This window comes from Brachyistius frenatus, unplaced genomic scaffold, assembly GCF_029030835.1.
Source record: "Brachyistius frenatus isolate BFR_SWC_R1_liver_20210118 unplaced genomic scaffold, ASM2903083v1 Contig_12, whole genome shotgun sequence".
NCBI classification, from domain to species: Eukaryota; Metazoa; Chordata; class Actinopteri; family Embiotocidae; genus Brachyistius; species Brachyistius frenatus.
In genome coordinates this window covers 3,025,827-3,047,992 of record NW_027210611.1, presented here as the reverse complement: position 1 = coordinate 3,047,992, position 22,166 = coordinate 3,025,827, and the positions used below count along the sequence as shown (strand labels likewise).

At 41.6% G+C, this 22,166-nt stretch overlaps 1 protein-coding gene and 1 pseudogene across 1 annotated transcript; both read right to left on the bottom strand.

Moving 5' to 3' along the window:
- Positions 1–5,083: 5,083 nt before the first annotated feature.
- On the bottom strand, positions 5,084–7,280 carry LOC138617170 (aquaporin-1-like; annotated as a pseudogene).
- Positions 7,281–14,411: 7,131 nt separating this feature from the next.
- Positions 14,412–16,786, bottom strand: LOC138617318 (aquaporin FA-CHIP-like). The gene is made up of 4 exons (XM_069692227.1): positions 16,362–16,786; positions 15,565–15,726; positions 15,263–15,343; positions 14,412–14,971 (listed from the first exon to the last, which is right to left on the bottom strand). Exons 1-4 carry the CDS (start codon positions 16,722–16,724, stop codon positions 14,792–14,794), a joined length of 786 nt encoding a protein of 261 aa, XP_069548328.1. The 5' UTR covers positions 16,725–16,786; the 3' UTR covers positions 14,412–14,791.
- Positions 16,787–22,166: the final 5,380 nt, after the last annotated feature.

Below are 22,166 nucleotides of genomic sequence, written 5' to 3'. Positions count from 1 at the left end.
ACAGGGAAGCAGTGTTGCACACCATTTTTGCCCACTATACAGTCGCTAAAGTCGGATGATACACCGCAGTGTTTGCACACATAATACTAAGTGACTGTATGTCAAGTTAAGTTCACCATAACCTTGATCAACAACTGTTTCTTAAAAGTAGTATTTTGTCACCCATTTATTACATGCTTTTACACACCTTTCTGGTGTTGTTGATAGATAATAAAATTGTTGAAATTAATGCAGTTTTGAATGTGCAATAAAAGTATTTATAAGCTACCCCCCTAAGTTTTATAGTATTAATGGTGCATTTCTGGTATTAAGTTTGGCAATAGCAACATGCAAAGTATTGTTATACAAGTACACATCTTTTGAGGTTCTGCCAGAATTTGAACAAAATTAAAATTTAACAAACATAGAAATGGCTAAAAAAAAATGTTGCGGTCTTTGAACATTGGCAGAGAGATCCGAACACAGACATGAGAGTTTGTTCTTTCCTTGTGTGTCTCATGGATTTATGTATGTGTATGTTTGTATTTGTGTTTGTTACTACATTTTCAACAACCCTAATGAGGTCTTGGTTAAGGTTTGGGTTTTGGCTGTCCACAATAAATGGAATTCAGTGCAATTTCCTGAAAAGGACACACAAACATGTTTTCAAAACTTCACTGTAATTAAAGGACTCTTTGTCAAATATTGGTCGAATGAAGATATGTTCTCTGTGTCTCCACTTGTCAGAATTCTGGTTAAAGACAATGATATTATGGTCATTTTTGGCACCCTGGAGGTCACATCATTAGTGTGTTTTCTACGTGTGTGCAATCGCACATGAGAGCACATTACCATGTGTTGTGGACATGTGCTGCAGGGCTTGAACTCATATCTACAGTTCAACAATGTCACACAGCCCATTGGAACCAGCGAGGCCTTACGCTGTGATGTCAATCATTAAAGACCCAAGCCATAATTTCCTTTGATGAAACACTTCAGGCTGAAATCACATACATGATTGATTTATTCACCATTTTATGGGCTTAGCTAAAAATAAAAGTTATATTGCGACACATAGTATAAATTTTTTTTTTTTGAGTGTCCTTGCATTAAACTGTCGGTCATTTGAGAGCGATAGCAGGTTTGAAGACATGTTGGTTCACGTATGTATCGCAGATTATATAAGTACCGTTAACTTTTAAAGAACCAATGAGAACACTGTGGCCTGATCTGTGTTTACAAGCAGTTTTACAGTTTAGGACCTCTGAGGTAGTTTGTAGTCGTGGAACCACTCACCCTATGACAACTGTTTATAACCCTGCTTTTCCAATGTCTCAAACCACAGCTGTTCTGTTGATGTTTGAAAAAAAACCTGACAACACTAAAGCTGTGAAAATGTAGGCCAGTAGTGTCATGTAAAAAGAGCTCAGGGATCATTTTCATCACACCCGTGTGGTTGAAGTGGTCATAAAAAGCACAAAGTGAGACGTGTTTTACTCCAGCGGTTTTGATTGGGACCTTGTTTCTCGTACGCAGAGTTCTGCAGACAGTTCACCAGATATCCGACTGTGCCCACCGCCCCTCATTCTAACACAACACAGCGGTTATTCGAACGTTTGCCAAAAGGTGATGAAAAGCAGAAAGGGAGTGAGCATGGAAAGACACTCTTGGGTTGTGGATAAGGCCCCAGTATCAGTCTGGAGACAGGGTGAAGAGGGCAAGAGGGGTTAAGGTTAAAAGCAAGTAGTCTTCAAGTTTGAGATGGTGCTCTATATGGTGAGTAGAAAGAAGGCATACATATATAAATATTTTATTTGAATCTCAGTGATACCCTGCCTTGTCAGTGTCACCGAAGCTCTTAACCTTTAAGGTCAGGTCTCAAATTGTATTTTTCATTAATAATGGCACTGTAGTTTTTAGGAAACAATATTCAAACAGGTATAGGCAATGCATTTGTTGCGGACTATTTTTTGCCACAAAACAAGACAATATATTTGGTATTCTAGTGATTATTTACTGCATCGTAAAGGTAGGACTGACTTGAAATAAAGTTCAGTGCTCAGCTTCGCTCTAAGAAAGGAACGTGTCGATGTGACAATGTGGCACAATGTTGTGTTTTTGGTGGAAGTCAAGGAGGAATAAAATGTATCAGGCATTGGATACACAGACATTTCTTTCTATTTTTAAAGAAAGATCAATTGTTGGTTGTTGATTTTAAGAAAAATTCAATATTGCCAGCCATTTCCTTTAATGTATTTTTAAAAGTGAAAATAACAGATACAATGTGAAGAAATGATCATTTGCAGGGCGTCCTTGGGTTGAATATTTCATGTGTCACTCTGAAATCAACTTAAACCAGGTCAGACCTCCATTCTCAATTGTTTATTTTGTCGAGATAAATATAATGAGAGGACTGCAGAACACTCGTCAATGCCAAGTTATGGAATAATCAAGCTTCAGCACAAGAGCCAAATAATTTGATGAGCACTCTCAGACAAAATGACCGAGGGGCAACAAAAAGAGCATTGTCCGTGTTGTTGGGGAAATAACTTCAAAACAGGGCGCTAAACACAATGCCCTGACCCCCGAGGTTAAGAACACAAAGAAAGGAGAATTTAGACCGTCACATGACTGGCCTCTGAGATTCCACCATAAAAACAATCATGTGAAGAAGTGTCATCATGCCATATAAGTGAGATAAACCGATCAGCGCAGCTACCTGTCATTGATGCATTTAAAAGCACAGAGCACCTTAACAGTTAGAGAAGGGAACCAAACTGAGTGAGTCGTGCAAACATACACGAGGGTAGTGGAACATGCTTCCTTAAAGGGAGAAAACCCTTTAAAACCAGAGATGCTGATGTGTTTATCATCAGTACTTCTATTGAATTCATGATTAAAGTTGCATTAAAGTTACTACCAGAGTGATTTTCCATCATCTACCTCGCTGTGTCACAATAAGTAAACCATTACTGCTTCATGGGGCATTGAAAATTATTTGGGACACAGACATTTTGTTAATGATGATTTCACAGAGAGCTGACTAAAGTGAATGCTCAACAAGGGGACGTGCATCCAACCACAGCAGTTATCCCGCCCCTGATCAGAGCTCCGGCTAACAACAAGTTGCACGTCGTTAAAACAACCTTGGCTTAGACAGCCCTGGGGTTTCTCTTTGAGACGTGGATTTTAAAGTCACTTGATGGTTATTCAATGATTAGCTCAGGCTGTGGGAGACCGTCAAATATCCACAGGCCATAAAACGGGATGTAAGAGGGGCCGTCTGCGTAGATGGAGAAACCACATTCTTGTGACACAGCCAAACAGGAAATCTCTGTGATGGCCACATCTTGTCTAATCATGCATTTTCTTCTGAAGAATTTCATGCGCAATTACCTGATCCACATCCTTGTGTTGTTTTACTACAATACAGAGACATTTTTGGGACAGTTGCCAAACACCTTGAATAGAATAGTAATATACACAGTTTGTGATACATTATACAGAAAGTAATGTCAAGGTCATCCAGATCTAAATAATTGCCAGTAACTACATAATATAAACAAGGATAGGATCACCGTACTTTGAACTTTGCCTCTTACAAAACACAGAAACTGAATGAAAAGGTTGGAGATGTTTATTGGTCCAAAAAACACACATTAAGTGAAAGGCAATAAAAACACCTACTGCAAATTTAAAAATTCAAGTATCCAATTTAGGTTATTATTTTATTATTATCATCGCTGTGAATATGTTTTATTTTTTGATGTTCAGGCAGCTGAAATATTTAATGTTTAATGTTTTGGCTTCTGACTTAAACATTAATTTTCTTCTGTTGTTATCTGTCTTCACCTGCATTTTTATTTTATTTTAATGCAGCGACTAAAGTTTTATATTTGTGGATGCAGAAGGAAATCAATCATAAAGATAAGGGATGCTGCTGTGCCACCACATGTCGTCCCTGGCTGATACACGAAATAAAAGTAGAGATCAGCTGCATTTGTCTTTGACAAAATAAAACTAATAAAAAGAAAAAGGGCTTTAAGATGAAAAACTTTACACTGACTGCTAACACTACCCTCCTTGATCATGTATCAAAGCTGGTCAAAAGCAGCAAGCAGGATTGATGCACATCCAGTAAAAGTTATCTAAATGTCAACACATAGAGTCGGAGTTATTTGATTAATTATGACATTGAATAATTAATATTCGTGCTCATGCATGTCGAATGTCATTTATGCTGACAAATCTCGCATCTTCTAAAAAATATAAATCTGTAAATAATTACAAAAAAACTTTTAAAGAATATTCGCTCAGTCAGACCACAATAAACTATTTCTAAAAAGTTTTTATATACCTCAAAGTTGAAAAAAAAAGTTGTCCACAGTATTGTGACCTTTCTTGTTGGCCACATTAGATTAATTTGTTCGTTTTACCACCAGTGATCAAGTACCTCTGTAAATTATCTTATGTTGCCTGGCAAACACTGTTAGAAAAATTGCTGGTTGCCCTTTATTGAGGGTGACACTGATTTGTGACATTTGTGTAGCTTCCTTTACAGTTGTGATTTACTGCACCCGCTTCCTGAACTGATGGCACACCAGCCTGACACACACCGCTGGATTATGTTATGTCGCAGGGAGGAGAAGTCTGAATCACGAGCACCACTTTCCAAACAGGGAGAACTGGGTTGCCGAAGAGAAACAGTGGATCCTCACTGGCACTACCTGAGCAGGATGCCGCTGACTGTAAGTTCTCTGCGACCAAGCACGTAAACATCATGTCTGAAGAGGTTGGAATTGGCAAGCAGTACATACTTGGGTGTCCGGTTGAACAACAGACTGTAGAGGACAAACACTGATGCTGTGTACAAGAAAAGGATGAGCAGAATCTGTTTTCTTACCAGTGTAGAGGAGCTATGAGTGGGGGTGGGGGGAGTTTAGAGGAGTAAGTAAACAAACAAACAAATACATACATAAACAAACAAAGAAATAAATATCACAACACATAAATGGGCATGTGGATAATAGCTAAAGTGAATGTATATATATTGAATATTCTTATAATAAGCACATAAAAACATAGATAAATAAATTAGTAGTGGTCAGCAGCGCACTTCATCACTTATTAGTCTCTGATAGCACAGAACCAGCTGCAGGGTGGCAATGAACACGTTGACAAGACCTGGTCCTACATTAACCTTTAGCTGCAAAAGACAAACATCAACAACTTAATGCAAAAAGTTAGACTTTATAATGAGGTGTATATTACTTGAAAAGTTGTCTTGAGAGCAGAATGTCTGCCCCCCTCAAATGGAAGTCAGAAAACAGACGATACCTTACCTAGTTGGAACCAGGAGTTTCTCTGAGTTAGATCTATTCACAATAGAAAAGCTGTAACTGCCCCAAGCACCTGAGTCAGGATGAAGCATGCACATCTGAGTGCACTGAACTGGCAGCTGACCAGGAGGCCGAAAGTGACCGCAGGGTTCAGGTGTGTGCTCACAAACGCTGAGCCAGAGTGGCAACGGCCACTGCAAAAGCCAGAGAGCCCTTCAGCTCCTGTGGCATCTCAACAAATTCTGCAGCCACAGTCCTACAAAAAAGACTCAGCGTTCCATTTCTGTCTTCTTTACATCAAGTGCCAGATATGAAGGTGCTTCACAATTTATAGTGAAGATGTTGCTGAAGAGAAAAGGAGATGAAACAGGAAGAAAATGTGCCGAACAAAATTTGAGGTCACACATTTGAGCATCAAAGAGAAGATGAAACTCATGTTGAAAAATTATTATATTTGGTACTTTGGTACACAATAGTAGTTTCCTCTCAGACAGGCTCCTTTGATCATTTTACATCTTTAATTTCCTCCAGAAAGGGATCTTTTTTTTTTTTTTTTCCTGTGCTGACCCACAACAAGACTCTTATTTTATCACTGAGGAGCTCATCTCTGGGAGCCAGTAGATCATTTTGCTCAGGAGCGCTGCTGCCATACCGGCACTAATCTGTCCAGCCCAGTAAACCTGAACCCCCCTCCCAAAAATCAAACAAAAAATAGACACTGTCTCAATAGGAGTGACTCACAAGTCAATACTTGTAAAATATCTAATTTTCAGCTTGACAATACAAAACCAATGATCATCAAAAGGCTCCTGTACGACTGCAGGCCCAAAGGATCACGCTGGGTTGATGCCGCATTCTGTGTAGCTGATCTGTAAACCATATCAGAGGAAAACACCACTTGCCTCTCTGGCAGGATTACACGCAAGGCTGAATTAGAGCCAGTTCATCATATGCCAATCTATTGTATCAAGCCACAGCAAGATGGAGGAACCATCTGCCAAATTAATGCCGGGGGAAATAAACCAAGTGTTTTGATGGACTCCCCCCAGCAAGGTGTCCCAGCCCTGCAGACAGGCGCAAATCCACCAATGTCACATCTTTTGTCTGTGACTGCCAGCACACACAGAACTCGCTGGAGTGTGCAAGAACTCGATGTCAAAACCTTGATGTGGGCTGATTCCTTTCAGCTACGACAAAGGAGAAAACACTTTTATTTCAGGTAATTATGATTAGGAGATTCTTATGTCCTGAACTTCTGCAACTTCTGCAGAAGAAAAAGCATATAAAATGCTGGCAGCCCACAGTGGTAATAAAGATTTTAACGTCATATTAATCTAGAGGTCAACACAAGCTTTGCTGCTGATGCTGCATGACAGCTGCAAACCATAAGTAGGAATTCAAACTTGGCATTTAAATTCAACAACTGATCACCAGCAATTAGCAAATATGGACATCTTGGAGATACAAACACTCATCTGTAACAGAAAACTAGATTAGGCTGAAGACAATTCTGCAAATGCCACTCAGACTGAGCACTAAATGTCATTTATCAAGGGGAGCAGTATTCAAGAAAATTGGAAACACATGGATTCCACCTCACCTTGTTAACACCAAGTAAATCTGTGCTTTCTGGCCTGATATGTTACACAATGGCCCTGCCAGCCAGTGCCCACAACATCTGAGCGATCGTGTAAAAAAGGCTCGGAGAACACTCGTCTGGCAACTGGTAAGAAGACCCAGGGTGATGGCAGGATTCAGGTTAGCAATGCTGATGTGACCTATACACTGGGATAACGTGGCGACAGCCAAGCCAAAGGCGAATGCCACTTTTATCTCCTGGTCTGGGTAAAAATTATTCTGGTACCCTGTCGCAGCAGAGAGGCCAACGAAGATAAAGATGATCATTCCCAGACACTCGGCCAGGACTGTCCTCCAGAATGGTCACGTTTTACTTTCTGACATGGTTGCTCAGATAATGTCAGCTTCACGCAAAAAAAAAAAGGATTTTAGGCATTTGAATAAATCACACTGACAGACTGTGGCAGAAGTTTGGTTCCACCAGCGGCCCAACAGAGGACATAATGAGTGATGTTCACCAGCATCCAACATGTGTGTGGCTTTAAAAATGTTTTGGCCTGATAAGAAACAGCTGAGAGATATTTCATCAGAGGTATGAAATGTAGTCTCATTCGTGCAATATACTGTTGGAATGTATTGTCTATTTTTATGTGCAGTCTCTTGTGTGGTGTGGTGTGGTGTGCTATATTATGGTGTGGTATGGTATGGTGTGGTGTGGTATATTATGGTGTGGTGTGGTATATTATGGTGTGGTATGGTATGGTATGGTGTGATATATTATGGTGTGGTATGGTATGGTGTGATATATTATGGTGTGGTATGGTATGGTGTGATATATTATGGTGTGGTATGGTATGGTGTGATATATTATGGTGTGATATGGTGTGATATGGTGTGCTATATTATGGTGTGGTGTTATCTAACTGGTATTTTAACTAATGAGAATGACCTCCAAGTCTCCTGCTCTGTTTACTTTAAAACAGTGCTGCTTTCTCTGTTATTCACAGCCCATTTAAAAGCACATGTAACTGTTACTTTGTCAGATCAGGTGTGACCAGAATGGATTGGAAAGAAATGTTTAAAAAGTGTTTGAAGAAATGATGCGTAAAATCATTTTAGTGTCTTTTGGAATCAAAGAAAAAGACCAGCAACAGCTTGCAATCATAATTTAATCCATGCTTGAGGAAATAGTACATTTGCATTTCTATTATTGCTGTAACACAGTATTTCATTAGGAATATAAAAGAAAGTAATACATCTGAAATATATGGACAGCACAAAACATTAAATGTGTGTAAGACGTCCATCTGACATGTGAAGGGCACCCTTTATGATACAGTCATGTTGAATGGTTTTCCTATCTCTCCGTCTACTCATTCTATTCTGAGCAAGTGTCATGTAGGATCGGCTGCTCTGAAGTTAAAATCAGTCACTTCCCGCTGTCAAGGAAATGGGACCTTTTGAATTCATGATGAGGAAACGAGCTCCCCGTTCTGACTGCGTCAGGTCCAAAGGTCAAGCTGCCTCTTATCTTCTTTTTAGAGGGAAGAATGAGAAATGTTTCAAAACAACACAGCTCCACATCCCCATTTTTCCTTTATTAGGGCCCGAGCACCGAGCATCGGTGCGAAAGCCCTATTGTTTTTCGTAAAGATGTGATTCTTCTTTTTGTTCTTCTTCTTGGTTGTTAGTCGTTCTTATCCTTACGTAGAGTGATTTGCCTTTTTGGAGGCTTTATCATATTCAAAAACTCATGAAGGTGGATACACATATGTCTCCCAGCGAAAAATTTCGTATTCTAGTGGAGTCGCGAGTGGGCGTGGCCAAATGGCTCGAGAGCGCCCCCTAAAGAGATGCCCCGGCGGCCACATTTACCTAAATTCACGAAATCCGGTGGACACATGTATCACACCTAGACGCACAAAAAAGTTACATTGCACCATTACGTCAACTCGACAGGAAGTGCAGCATTTTGAATTTAGTCGCCATTTTGGGCGATTCTGACACGTTGTATTTTGTCGAACTCCTCCGAGGGATTTTGTCGGACCGACTTGAATTTAGGTTCTATGGATAGATAACATGTTTGGGGTTAAATCTTCTTAAAATAATTTGTTTTCGTCGATGCGTGTGCCCGTGAGAGGCATGAAACTACGAGTTGCTTTGAATCTTATGTACATGGACCGACCTTCTCCAAACATCACAGGTATGATAACAGCCCTGCCCTGAAGACCCTTGTGTGGTAATATTCGCTCATAGTCATAGCGCCCCCTGTTGGCCGGTGGAAATGACACTTTTCATACTTTCACATTCTACGTTGAGCTGGTTGATCACATGAATGTAAAGTCGGCCAAAAAAATTTAAAATATGTAAGACTTTAGTATGTCGTATAAAATATGAAGAATAAGTCATACCATAGTATGTCGTCCAAACCGTCATACTATAGTATTACTTTTTCATCGACCCCAAAAATCACCAAATAGTCATACGATATATGACGCCATATGATGATTCTTTTCGGCCCAAAAAATTTAAAATACTTAATACTTTAGTATGTTGTCTAAAATATGAAGAAAAAGTCAAGGTGTAGTGTTTTGTCCACAACGTCATACTATAGTATGACTTTTTTTTCATCCCAAAAATGTGAAGTTATGCTAAGGCATATCGTCAAATAAAACAAAAACAAAAACTATTGTATACTAAAACAGGCACAGTGGAAGCAATGCAACTGGAAGCAATGTATGTATTCGTCCAAAAACATCATAAAAAAGTCATACTATAGTATGACGTTTTTTTGGGCAAATTTTCTTTTAAATACTTAAGACTTCAGTATGTCGTCTAAAATATGAAGAAAAAGTCATTCGTTTCGTTACTTTTCATTACTCGTTACTTTTCATTACTTTGCATTACTCGTTACTTTGCGTTACTTTATAACAGCCCCGCCCTGACGACCCCTGTGTGGTAATATTCGCTCATAGTCATAGCGCCCGCTGTTGGCCACTGGAAATGACACTTTTCATACTTTCACATTCTACCTCGAGCTGGTTGATCACATGAACGTAAAGTCGGGTCACAATAACCTAAACATGTAGTTGATGATATATTGAGACATTCGTTCGACTTTGTCAATTGGCGTCGCCGTGACGATGCGGCAAAGTTGGATGTCTTGCCGTGACACAGGAAGTTGATGTTTAAGGTCAACGGATGCTTGAAACCTCATGAAACGCATCACATACATCAGGCTTGGTGAGACAATACATCTGATGTGTTTTGCGAGCTGGCGCCCCCTGCTGGAGACAGGAAACGAGACAAAAATAGCACCTTTAAGTGGGGATAGGGGAGGCGGCTTCGGGGAGGCGGCGCGCGGGAGTGCGAGGGCCCGTACATCACTGCTTGCAGTTTTAATTATAATTTCTATCTGTTGACAAACTAAATAGTTGTCCCAACATCCTTCAGAAATTAGTTAACGATAGTTTTCAAACATTTAAAATCAAACTTCATACATGTTTCAATAATGTAATATTAAAGCCTGGAGAGAGATGGTAGCATAAGTGGAAGGATAGCATGTACTATGTCATCTGAGCATGGTTGAAGAGATGTAATAAATGAAATATGATGGAAAAGTGTAGATAGATAGATAGATAGATAGATAGATAGATAGATAGATAGATAGATAGATAGATAGATAGATAGATAGATAGATAGATAGATAGATAGATAGATAGATAGATAGATAGATAGATAGATAGATAGATAGATAGATAGATAGATAGATAGATAGATAGATAGATAGATAGATAGATAGATAGATAGATAGATAGATAGATAGATAGATAGATAGATAGATAGATAGATAGACTGGATTGATTGGTCAGAGAGGAGGATGGCCTCCCACTGACCAGCGTTGTCTCTGGTTAAGAAGGGTTTTAGAGCCTGCCAAAACATACTTTGATCCTGTGTCAGTGGGAGCGCCTCATCCCGTGAGTGCCCTCCACTCATCCATGACTTTCCCGCTAATATGTGAAAATAAACAGCAAGGGCAGCCACAGGAAGCAATGTAAAATGACATTTAAAAAAAATACAGACTGAATGGTAATAAATTCGTTCTTGTTGTGCAGTGAATTCATCTTCAGCGGGTTAATTTGAGCCCACCGAGCCTGAGCTGAATCCAGAGATTACAGGAGGGAAGACTACTGAGTCCCGATGGCTTTCTTTAAATAAGGCTACGAATCCCATATTATCTCCTCATCACATATTTCACAGTATAGTCTAGTCGAAACTAGACAGAATCTGACAGTAACTCGCAGTATGGACCGACACTCGATGACTGCAGGGGCAGGGCAGATATAGTCTGGTGAGGTGATCAGTGGAATCAGTCACCTGCAGGTGGTGTTTGGGGAGAGTGGTGACAGCTGCTGAGACCGGTGACAGCTGCTGAGACCGGTGAGGGGTGTGGCCATGGGAGGTGACAGAACACATGGGGACACAATAACAAACAGACAGGGGAAAGACAGAAAACATGAGGAGAGGTGATTGGGGACAAAACAGAGGAGCAAACAGTAGGAGCAGACAGGAATCCTGACAGTACTCCCCCCCTCAAAGGGAGCCTCTCGGCGACCAGACTGGACCGGACCGGGTGGGAGGAGGGGGGCCGGAGGAGGGACGGAGGACCACAACAACACAAGACACGAGTAGGGAAACCTAGGTGGACGGAGGACAGGCATGGGGCAGGACAGACTGGGTTGACTGCTCCGGAGGACGGCCACAGGGCAGGACAGACTTGAGGGACCTGTCCCTCCACATAGCCGGAGACTGGCGGTGGCGGCGGCGAAATCCCTCCAGACCCTGAGCTGGAGGCATGGTGTCAACCCAGCCGGAGGCAGGAGCTGGAGCCGGGGCGTCAGCGACCCGTCCAGCGACAGGAAACGGAGGAATGGTGTCGGAGATCCGTCCGGTGACATGAACCAGAGGGACAGCGTCGTCGATCCGACCGGAAGATAGTGGCCCGACGTCGGCGACCCGTCCGGCGACAGAAAAAGGAGGGGTGGTGCTACCGCCAAGTAGGCCACCCTGTAGGATCCAGCGGACCAACTCCCTGGCCCGAATGGCATCTGGATCTCTTGTCGGAGCTGTGGGAGCGAGAGAGCCAGTAGTGGCCAGAGAGTCTGTGGCAGCTGTGGGGGTAGAGAGTCTGTCGTGGTGACTGACGGGGTTGTAGGCTCGCTCGTGGCGGCTGACTGCTACAAAACCAGAGACCAGGGGCGTAGCAGGACAGGAGGACCGGTGACCCTGGCGTCGCCTCCTCCTGGGGGGGTCCCAGAAGGTCAGGCGGGTTTCCTCAAACCCTGTCCTGGGTTCAACGGGAACAGGTGACTTCCAGTGAGCCTGACTGGCAAAATACTGAAATAAAGTAATGTATTTCAGACCCAAGTCTGTGGCCACTGGGTCCTTATTTGGTCGGTCCATTCTGTTATGTGGTGAGGTGTAACAGAACCCAAACGCAGGCACACAAACTCAGGTATAAGTTCAAAACACAGTCTTTATTGAACACAGGGGTGATACATGGACAGGGGAATGACAGAACACACGAGGAGAAGCGACTGGGGACAAAACAAAGGGAGACACACCAGGGTCAGACAGGGATCCTGACATATACATTATGTGTACAGTGAACCCTCGCTATAACGCGGTTCACCTTTCACGGTCTCGCTGCTTCACGGATTTGCATCGTGCATTGTGTTCTGCATTCTGATTGGCTAAACAGTCTCTCCGCTTCTTCTCTACCTGTTTGTCAATAACGTTGCGGTTTAATATGTACACGTACGTAAAACAGCTTGCCAAATTAAAAATAATCGATGGTGGCATGTCGGTTTATAAGAATCTTTTTGCCCAGAAGAAAAAAGAGCGACAACAACTACCGATAACTATGTTCTTCTCTCGAAAAACCACACCTGCACCGCCGGCTTTAGAAGAAAGAACCGCTGCAGAGCGGAGTCAGGATGCAGCGGCTCAGTCAGAAGAGCAGTGAAATACACGAGTCACTATTTGTCCTACTGTACTTTGTATTTGTTTTCATAATCATTTTTCATTTTCTCCCGTTCTAATCCAATGACTCGGGTCGCAGTGGAGCGGTGCCAATCTCAGCAATTTGAAGCCTTCAGTTCGTATTGATGATTAAAATTATTATTTTACAGTACAGTAGTTATTTGTAAAAAAAAACATTTATGCAGTACTTTTATTTGTTAAACAAATGCTTGGGCCTGTAAAAAGGTTTTGTTCTTTGGTTTCAATGTATTATGGAGTATTTCATTGTATAATAATTGTAAAAAAAAAAAAGGTTACTACTTCACGGATTTCACCTATCACGGTCTCTATTTGGAACGTAACCCCCGCGATAAACGAGGGTTCACTGTATATTGACTTCATCACCTGTGTTTTAAGAGTTGACCTCATGTGACAGGGCTGCACCATTGTGTTTGCACACACTGATTTAATGTCAGATATCATTAATAACTGTGATGTAGTGCTTATCTTTGCATGCATACTTAAAGATTTGTCATGACTTTGGGTGTGATATCAAGTTTCCAATGTTTGCGTTCTTTTGTTTAAGCGGTGTGACCTTTTTGTCTGAATTTGAGTCATGTATTATGGAATGCAGAACTCCACACTCTTATTTGTTATTCGATAAATCCAGGAATGGATCGCCAACTGGCCCAAGCTCAGCCAACTCCAACCAAAGTAAGTAAACTTTGCTTGTAAAGTGCCTTTCAAAACCAGAGTTACAAGGTGCTAAGAAAGTCAAAAACAAGAAATAACAATATAAAAAGGATATTAAATAATATAAAGATAATAAAAACTACACAGGGCAAACACAGAGGTCAGTAACACAGGATCTATAAGAAGACCAAGTAGGCTAGCAGACAAAGTACTTACTAGGTCGATTCCCTGCAAATTTATGAGGGAATTTGCACCACTTAACAACAATATCAACTAATGTGGGTCCTGCATTATTCTGTGAAGTAAATCAAGTTTTAATACCTTAGTTTTTCTCATTTACATGCTTACATCGTGCATTTTCACAAATAAAAAAACGTAACAAAAAATTGGATTTAATGAAATCGCACACAGTGAACCTGGAGTATGTTTACAGTGTGAGTGAGAGAGGGGGTGTATTCAGATTTGCCAAAACAAATTTTAGAGTGTAATACAATATTTTCTTTTGTTTATTTTTTGGTTTGTTTATTCTACAGGGACGTTGCACATTAATAAAACATTGCAGAAAATGCATGAGTTTTTTGTATGGATAAGTAAGTGTTGATACATTTTTGTAGTTTGTAGTTTGCTAGTAGCATGATAGGTTTCTGGGGATTTCATACTGAAGGAAAACTCAAATATATAATAATATAACATTTTCAAGTCTGTTGTTCCCTGTGCAACGAGTCAACAAGACAACTCCTATTCTGTTTTTATACAAACAAAATGCTGTACATAGCAATAAAGAATAAAGAGGAACAGCTCTTAACATCATGTGTTTTATTTTACATAAAAAAAGGGTTCACGAGTGCACAAACAATACATTATCCATCAGAAACAAGAGGTGATACAAGTATATGTATACAAAAAAATGGCTCAATGTAGAATACTGATATTGGAAAAACAAATTCAACACACTTCTCTGTCAAGACTTTCAACCTCAGCTTGCCTTCTTGAGCAAAGGTTTGTGCTGGGTCAAAGAAAAGGAATGAACTACAAAGAGACCCTAACCGACCCGTCAACCTCAATCCTCATTTGTTCTTCAAAACAGCACATCAAAACTAAACATCCTACACTGAATCCAGGAGCTTTTCTTTTTTACAGGAGTATAAACATATACAATGACATTAGGTGTTTGTGATTGTTCACTTTGATGTCATCTCCACAGTTGTAGCATCGTTGCCTCCGTTGACATCATAGTCGCCCACCGGTCCGCTTACCAGGACCTTCATACGCTCGGGGAAGTCATCGAATTTAGGCGAGAGCAGGAAATCGTACGTGAGAGCCGCCGCAACACCGCCGCACATTGGACCCACCCAGTACACCTGCAATGGATTACTCAGATCAATATCTGGCTCGGCAGTCATTAACATTACACAAAGAACTAACAGGAACAACGCAAATATTCCAGACAATTTCAAAAGGTTTACTTATGAACAATATCTCAACTAGTTCTAAAACAATGGGAAAACTGTAACGGATTAGCCTATGCAGGAGGAATCATGAGTCATCTATCTGTCATGGAGTTATTGAATTATTTGAGCTTGACATATAATATGCATGCAGAAAATGTGAGGTATGCGTAAAGTGCTGATGTGCTTTCCCTTCTGACTTACCCAGTGGTCTGTAAAATTGTTCATGATCAAAGCTGGACCAAAGGAGCGAGCAGGATTGATGCCACAGCCTGTATAGCTGATCTGTAATCAACAACAATGAGACAGCATACATAAAGTTATATCTTCAGCTACGTGGTCTGGTGGTATGATAGTCTAAAACTAAACTAAACTAAACTAAACTAAAACAATACAAATGCATGAAATTGGTTCACTCTAAGAGCTCAGTTGGTGTTTCTTAAAATGTGTTGCACCTAGATAAACATTACACTGCATTAGAGGGGTGATTGTAAAGTACAACTTACAGCTGCCAAGTGTCCCAGGCAGACTGAGAGGCCAATAGCCAAGGGTGCTGAGCCGGTGACATCACGCCGCCTCTTATCAGTAACTGCAATGACACACAGCACTAGCTGGAAAGTTGCCAGGAGCTCTATGCCCACGCCTTGGCTGGGAGTGACACCAGAGAGCTGCAAGAGTCAGGGAGGAATCCAAAACAACAACAGTTTGTCAGTCCATGTCAATAAGATGGATAGTTTCCCCATCACGACCACTTCCCATTTCGCCACCGCTGCCAGTGCCCCGAAAGCAATTTGGCAGAGTAGCAAAAGTGCCACACTGCTGGTTCACTTTTAATTTCTAGAAAACGTGATCATTGTTATTTAGTACAATCTAGCTGTGCTTCTTCTCAGCAGAGGGAGGTTATCAGGTCTCGCCAGTCTCTAGAAGATAGCTGATGTTACTCCTTACAGACAGGTTAAAGGAAAGTGTGCCACTTAATCATTTGCAAAACCTCAATCTACCAAAATAGCTGTCAACAGGGTTGATGTTGCATATTTTTATTTGCAGATTCTCTCAGCTGTTGCAGAGTGGTGTGCTTTAATCATGTGTCATCACTATTCAATAATAAGCAATGACAGAATGTCCAAAGAACAACATAAACAGTGCCAAGTCAGTGCTTACACCCTCATAAAAGTTCCAGTTTTTACTGTGAAGGCACCTTAAGTGCTTTTGCATCATATTGCAATGCATCAAACTTGTTATTAATGTTAAATAAGTGATCACATGTTCTGTCAACAACAGTGATATGAAAAGTTTTACTTACAGAGTTGAGCCCCAGTGTGTTAGTAGCAGCTGGACGTGTTCCATACACAATGCCACTGGCCAGAGCTGAACCCAGCATCTGGGCCACAATGTACATGACCGCCTTCAGCACACTGATCTGGCAGCTGGCGAGCATCCCGAGGGTAACTGCAGGATTCAGATGGGCTCCACTGATGTGGCCTAAACTTTGGGCCAGTGTGGCGATCGCCAGTCCAAAGGCCAACGACACCTTCACCTCCTGGTCTGGGTGTGTGTTGTTCTGGTTCCCGATGGCCGTGGAGATGCTGAGAAAAATGAAGAGGGTCATACCCACCAGTTCGGCCAGAACGGCCCTCCAGAATTCTTTGCTCTTGAACTCTCTCATGGTGGCTGCTGTGTGGCTGTGGGTTTGAGCTGCTCCTCTGTAATGTGTGTGCACTCACAAACAACAGCAACAGGCTGCGTATATAAGGCCTGATAATGGTCAGTGGGCGGGCTTTAAAAAAAACTGAAAGAGAGGGCCACACTGAATTAATGAGAAATCCAAAAGACTGGTCTCTCACATCCTTTGCTCTGCCCCCTCACCCTCCCTCCTCCTCCTCCTCCGCCAACTCTCTGTCTCCTCTGGCCCCTCTCCCACCCACAACCTCCCTGTGCAACACTTTCTGGTCTTTGGACTTCTGTGAGTAAGGCAACTGGGTTTTGAAATAGAGTATTCAAAGGTAAACTTTCCACTTATACAAATATTCAAAGTTTTACAGCAGAGCTTCTCATTGTAAGTTTTAGTTAGAAGATATGTTTGCTTTAAATTCAGGTAAATTTAAACCCCCCTGAATTTAAAGCAATATACAATTTTAATGTTTGTAAAAACATTGCATAATTATGTCTTCTGCTTCTGTGGACTCGTATGATGAATCACTGACAAAGAGACCGGGGAGAAAATGGAGAACTCCAAAATAGTCATTTCAGGTCTCACCCTCCCCTCACAGACAGGGTTTTCAGTCTTTTACAAGACCACCCAAATGACACCTCACACACCAGCCAGGAGACGCAATTTGAGACAAAGAAAAGTTTGGGAGAATATACATAATGTACTTATTATGAATATTACAAACCAATTAAAACAAGAATATGTTTTTAGTTCAAATATGACAGAAAAAAAACATGTTTATGCTTTAGGTGGAGCGAAATGATTGTTTTAGAAATGAGAGAAATATCAGCAAACAGGTTGTCATTTTTTTAAGGTGAATATCTGAAGACATTGAAGTGTCTCTGTTAAAGTCTGTATCAAGTCTGTAACCCAAACACACACAGTCAGTTCCTCTGGTGATTTAAAGTATACAGTACATTCTGTCCCTGTCTCTTATCTGCAAATTTATCTTCCTTACCAAGTGCCATTTAAAACAGGTAGTGTATTGCTGACTGACCAGTTACTAGAACTACAGAGCTGAAAGTAAACCAAATGTATAAAAAACTGAAACTTTTCATGTAATTTTTTGTATTATTTTGTATTTTTATTAATTTCTTTTCATGAATATCTTCATGTTATTTTGGCTTAATATTGTCTTTTAACTTTGTTTGTTGTTGTTGTTTGGCTTATAAGTTTTCAACTGTCTGTGGCTTGTGAAGCATTTTGGTCAACTCAAATTCTGCATAAATTTGCTATATAAATAAATTGACATTGACAGTTTCTATTTAAGTGAAACTGAACTGTTTGTCTCTAATGTGTCTCTATGTAGGCAGATGAGGGAAAGTGCTCTGTCCTTAAACATTTTGTTATGACTTTTTAATAATGAACTGTGCCAGCTTAACTCATATTTAACACATGGTGTGAGTGTTCCGGGTTAAGGCTTAAAGATAACTTGCAGTACGTTAAAAAATGCGCTAAACCACAATGACTCACTAATGTGGAAATTTAGCACTGTTCAGAAATGTGGTTATCACAGTGCTGTGTCATCATTTGGTCGAATAAATATGTGCTGACACTGGCATTGTTTATTAACTGAATCCAATGTATTATTTCAGTAATATGCACCAAAAACCGATGACTTTGTGAATTGCACCTGCTCCATAACTGAATATCAGAAGGGAGATTTAACTTTTGCTACATTTTAGACCGAAACGTAATTTATGTTTAAGTGCAAAAGTTATGTGGGACAGCTGGTGGGACAGCTGGCTGGAGCGTTGTCCGGTAGCGCTGGCCTGTAGCGCTGGCTGGTAGCGCTGACTGTTAGCACTGAGCGCTGACTGGTAGCACTGAACAGGTACCGGTACTGGAGCTGGAGCAGGAGCAGGAACTGGAACAGGACCGGGGATGGATGGTCAGACTCACTGGCGACAGATGGTGGGAGACTGGTAGTAACAGGCAGCATCTGGTTGAAACTTGACAGAATCTGACAGTAACTCGCAGTATGAACCGACACCCGATGACTGCAGGGGCAGGGCAGATATAGTCTGGTGAGGTGATCAGTGGAATCAGTCACCTGCAGGTGGTGATTGGGGAGAGTGGTGACAGCTGCTGAGACCGGTGAGGGGTGTGGCCATGGGAGGTGACAGGAGGCGGGGAGAGGAGGACACAGAACACATGGGGACACAATAACAAACAGACAGGGGAAAGACAGAAAACATGAGGAGAGGTGATTGGGGACAAAACAGAGGAGCAAACAGTAGGAGCAGACAGGAATCCTGACAGTACCCCCCCTCAAAGGGAGCCTCTCGGCGACCAGACTGGACCGGACCGGGTGGGAGGAGGGGGACCGGAGGAGGGACGGAGGACCACAACAACACAAGACACGAGTAGGGAAACCTAGGTAGATGGAGGACAGGCATGGGGCAGGACAGACTGGGTTGACTGCTCCGGAGGACGGCCACAGGGCAGGACAGACTTGAGGGACCTGTCCCTCCACATAGCCGGAGACTGGCGGTGGCGGCGGCGAAATCCCTCCAGACCCTGAGCTGGAGGCATGGTGTCAACCCAGCCGGAGGCAGGGCGTCAGCGACCCGTCCAGCGACAGGAAACGGAGGAATGGTGTCATCGATCCGGCCAGAAGTTAGTGGCCCGACGACCCGTTCAGAGACAGGAACAGGGGGAACGGTGTCGTCGATCCGGCCAGAAGATAGTGGCCTGACGTCGGCGACCCGTCCGGAGACAGGACCTGGAGGACAGGAAACGGAGGAATGGTGTCGGAGATCCGTCCGGTGACATGAACCAGAGGGACAGCGTCGTCGATCCGACCGGAAGATAGTGGCCCGACGTCGGCGACCCGTCCGGCGACAGAAAAAGGAGGGGTGGTGCTACCGCCAAGTAGGCCGCCCTGTAGGATCCAGCGGACCAACTCCCTGGCCCGAATGGCATCTGGATCTCTTGTCGGAGCTGTGGGAGCGAGAGAGCCAGTAGTGGCCAGAGAGTCTGTGGCAGCTGTGGGGGTAGAGAGTCTGTCGTGGTGACTGACGGGGTTGTAGGCTCTGTCGTGGTGGCTGACTGCTACAAAACCAGAGACCAGGGGCGTAGCAGGACAGGAGGACCGGTGACCCCGGCGTCGCCTCCTCCTGGGGGGGTCCCAGAAAGCCGGGCGGGTTTCCTCAAACCCTGTCCTGGGTTCAACGGGAACGGGTGAGTTCCGGTGGGCCTGACTGGCAAAATACTGAAATAAAGTCATGTATTTCGGACCTGAGTCTGTGGCTGCTGTGTCCATATTTGGTCGGTCCATTCACTTACATGACAGACCAGTGCACCATGACTTTAGCTTGATAGATCACTGCAGATCCACAGCACCCTCTGTGGTCTGAATACACTTTTATCTTGAGGGTGAACTTGCAGCGTGCCCAGGATGCAAACAAAAAGAGCATTCAGCATTCAGTTGCTTATATGCTATTGCAGTTCAATCTGTCACAAATCATCAAATTTATTTCCATAAATATATGTTTGTTTTTTTAAACTAAAATCCTCATTTGGGAAGTAAGCTGAAGTTCTGGAAGTGCAAGTACCATAACTGCTCTGAATAGTTCTTTAGTTGTATTCTATTCGCCTGCAATATAAATATAATGTATGAACTAAATACATATGTACTTTATTACAATATGTACAAGAAATATTAACACTACCATATTTAGATTACTGTGATTCTAACAGCAGCACAATGACATTACCATCAGGCCAAAAGCACAGATGAGCCTGATGAATCTACAGATGAAGCTAACAATGTGCAGCTAAGGCTATGTCCTCTGATAAATACACGTTATCACTGTAACTAAAGATTAAACTGCGAACACAGATTCAGTGAGTGATTGCTAATTTGTTTGATACGTGGGTTGATGTCCAGAAGGATGTGTGGAGGCCAAAAAGAGGCATTATGTTACTGCTAACAAACAGAAGAAGGTAAATAGAACTTTATTTTTACTCCAGTGTTAGCCCAGACTATAATGAAACAACTGTTTTGCCTATATCATTGTGTGATGTCATTGGATATGCTCCAGTATCAAGAGTGTAATTCAGGAGTATAAATTCCAAAAGGTTTTGAAAGACTTCTAGATGGTTCAGATCTGTTTGATCACTAAGTCTTTGACCTTCAGTAAATAACTAATTTAAATTAGTTAGTACTGCCTTAATGTAACTAGACACATTTACTGTATTTGACGACTGACAAACTGAGGGATTACTGCCTCTTATCTGTTTCTGCTAGTAGTGACACTCAACCTTGGCACATGCACCTTCATTTAAAGTAAAATCAAGAACTGAACAGGTGTTCTCAGATAGAGGAGCTTTTCTCAGACTGGATTGGTTCCAGTTCACATTTTGTTCCAGGTCACAAGTCCTTTATTGCATCTGCTGTGCAAGAGTAGACCTGGAGCAAAAATGTCCAGGACAGGTGTTGTCTGAGGACTAAGTTGAGAAACTTAGAGTTAGAGAAAGGAGTAACATCAGCAATGATTTACTAATATTTAAGGGCAATCTTGATGGCTGGTAACAGAACCAATAAATGATCTATTAATGACTGTTAGTCACGTCTGATAAATTTTGTATACGTGTGCTTTCTCCAGCTATTATCATCTTCTCCAGTATGAAAATGGAGGGAATAAGATGCATTTTTACCAGATTTACAAAAAGATAACACAGACATGTTGCGAACACTCAGCAGCTGCACTTATGACAACAATGTTAAGGATTTAGGTTCAGAATCAAGAAGGAAAAATGTTAAAAACACATCTAGAGGTGCATTTACATAACACAGTGTCACATACATAGTTTAGTAATATACAGTCTGTATTATATGCCTTGGTGGGAAAAAAAAAGAAAGACCCATCTGTGAAACTGCTAATGGTAGCTGCAAGACTCTGCAGTTTTGGTGTTGACACAGTTATGGATATGCAATTTCAAATTTTAATTTCCGAAACCTGTGGTGGCCAAGATTATCTCAGATAATTGAAATGCGCCCAGATTCCCCGACAGTGTGAAATCACACATTGTATTTCCTTGGGGGGAAGGCAAATTCTCTGCTTTATTCTCCAATCTGCTAATTCAACTTTTAAACTTAAAAATAAATGCCTAATTGTATTCTATATATATATCATATCCAATATTTCCAACACTATTCTAATACTTATCAATGTTCTAATCATCACTTCAATCTGAACTCAACTGTTACCAAAAGAATGATGAAATAATAGAAATTAAAAAACACAAATTCTACATAAAGAATAACAAAACGCCAGTATGATTCAGAAGAGAGATTTACATTGACTTTGATCATCTGGCTTTTGTGGTACTCTATCCTTATATAGGATATGAACATCAGCAAACCTTTTGGTGTTCCTTGTTTTGACATTA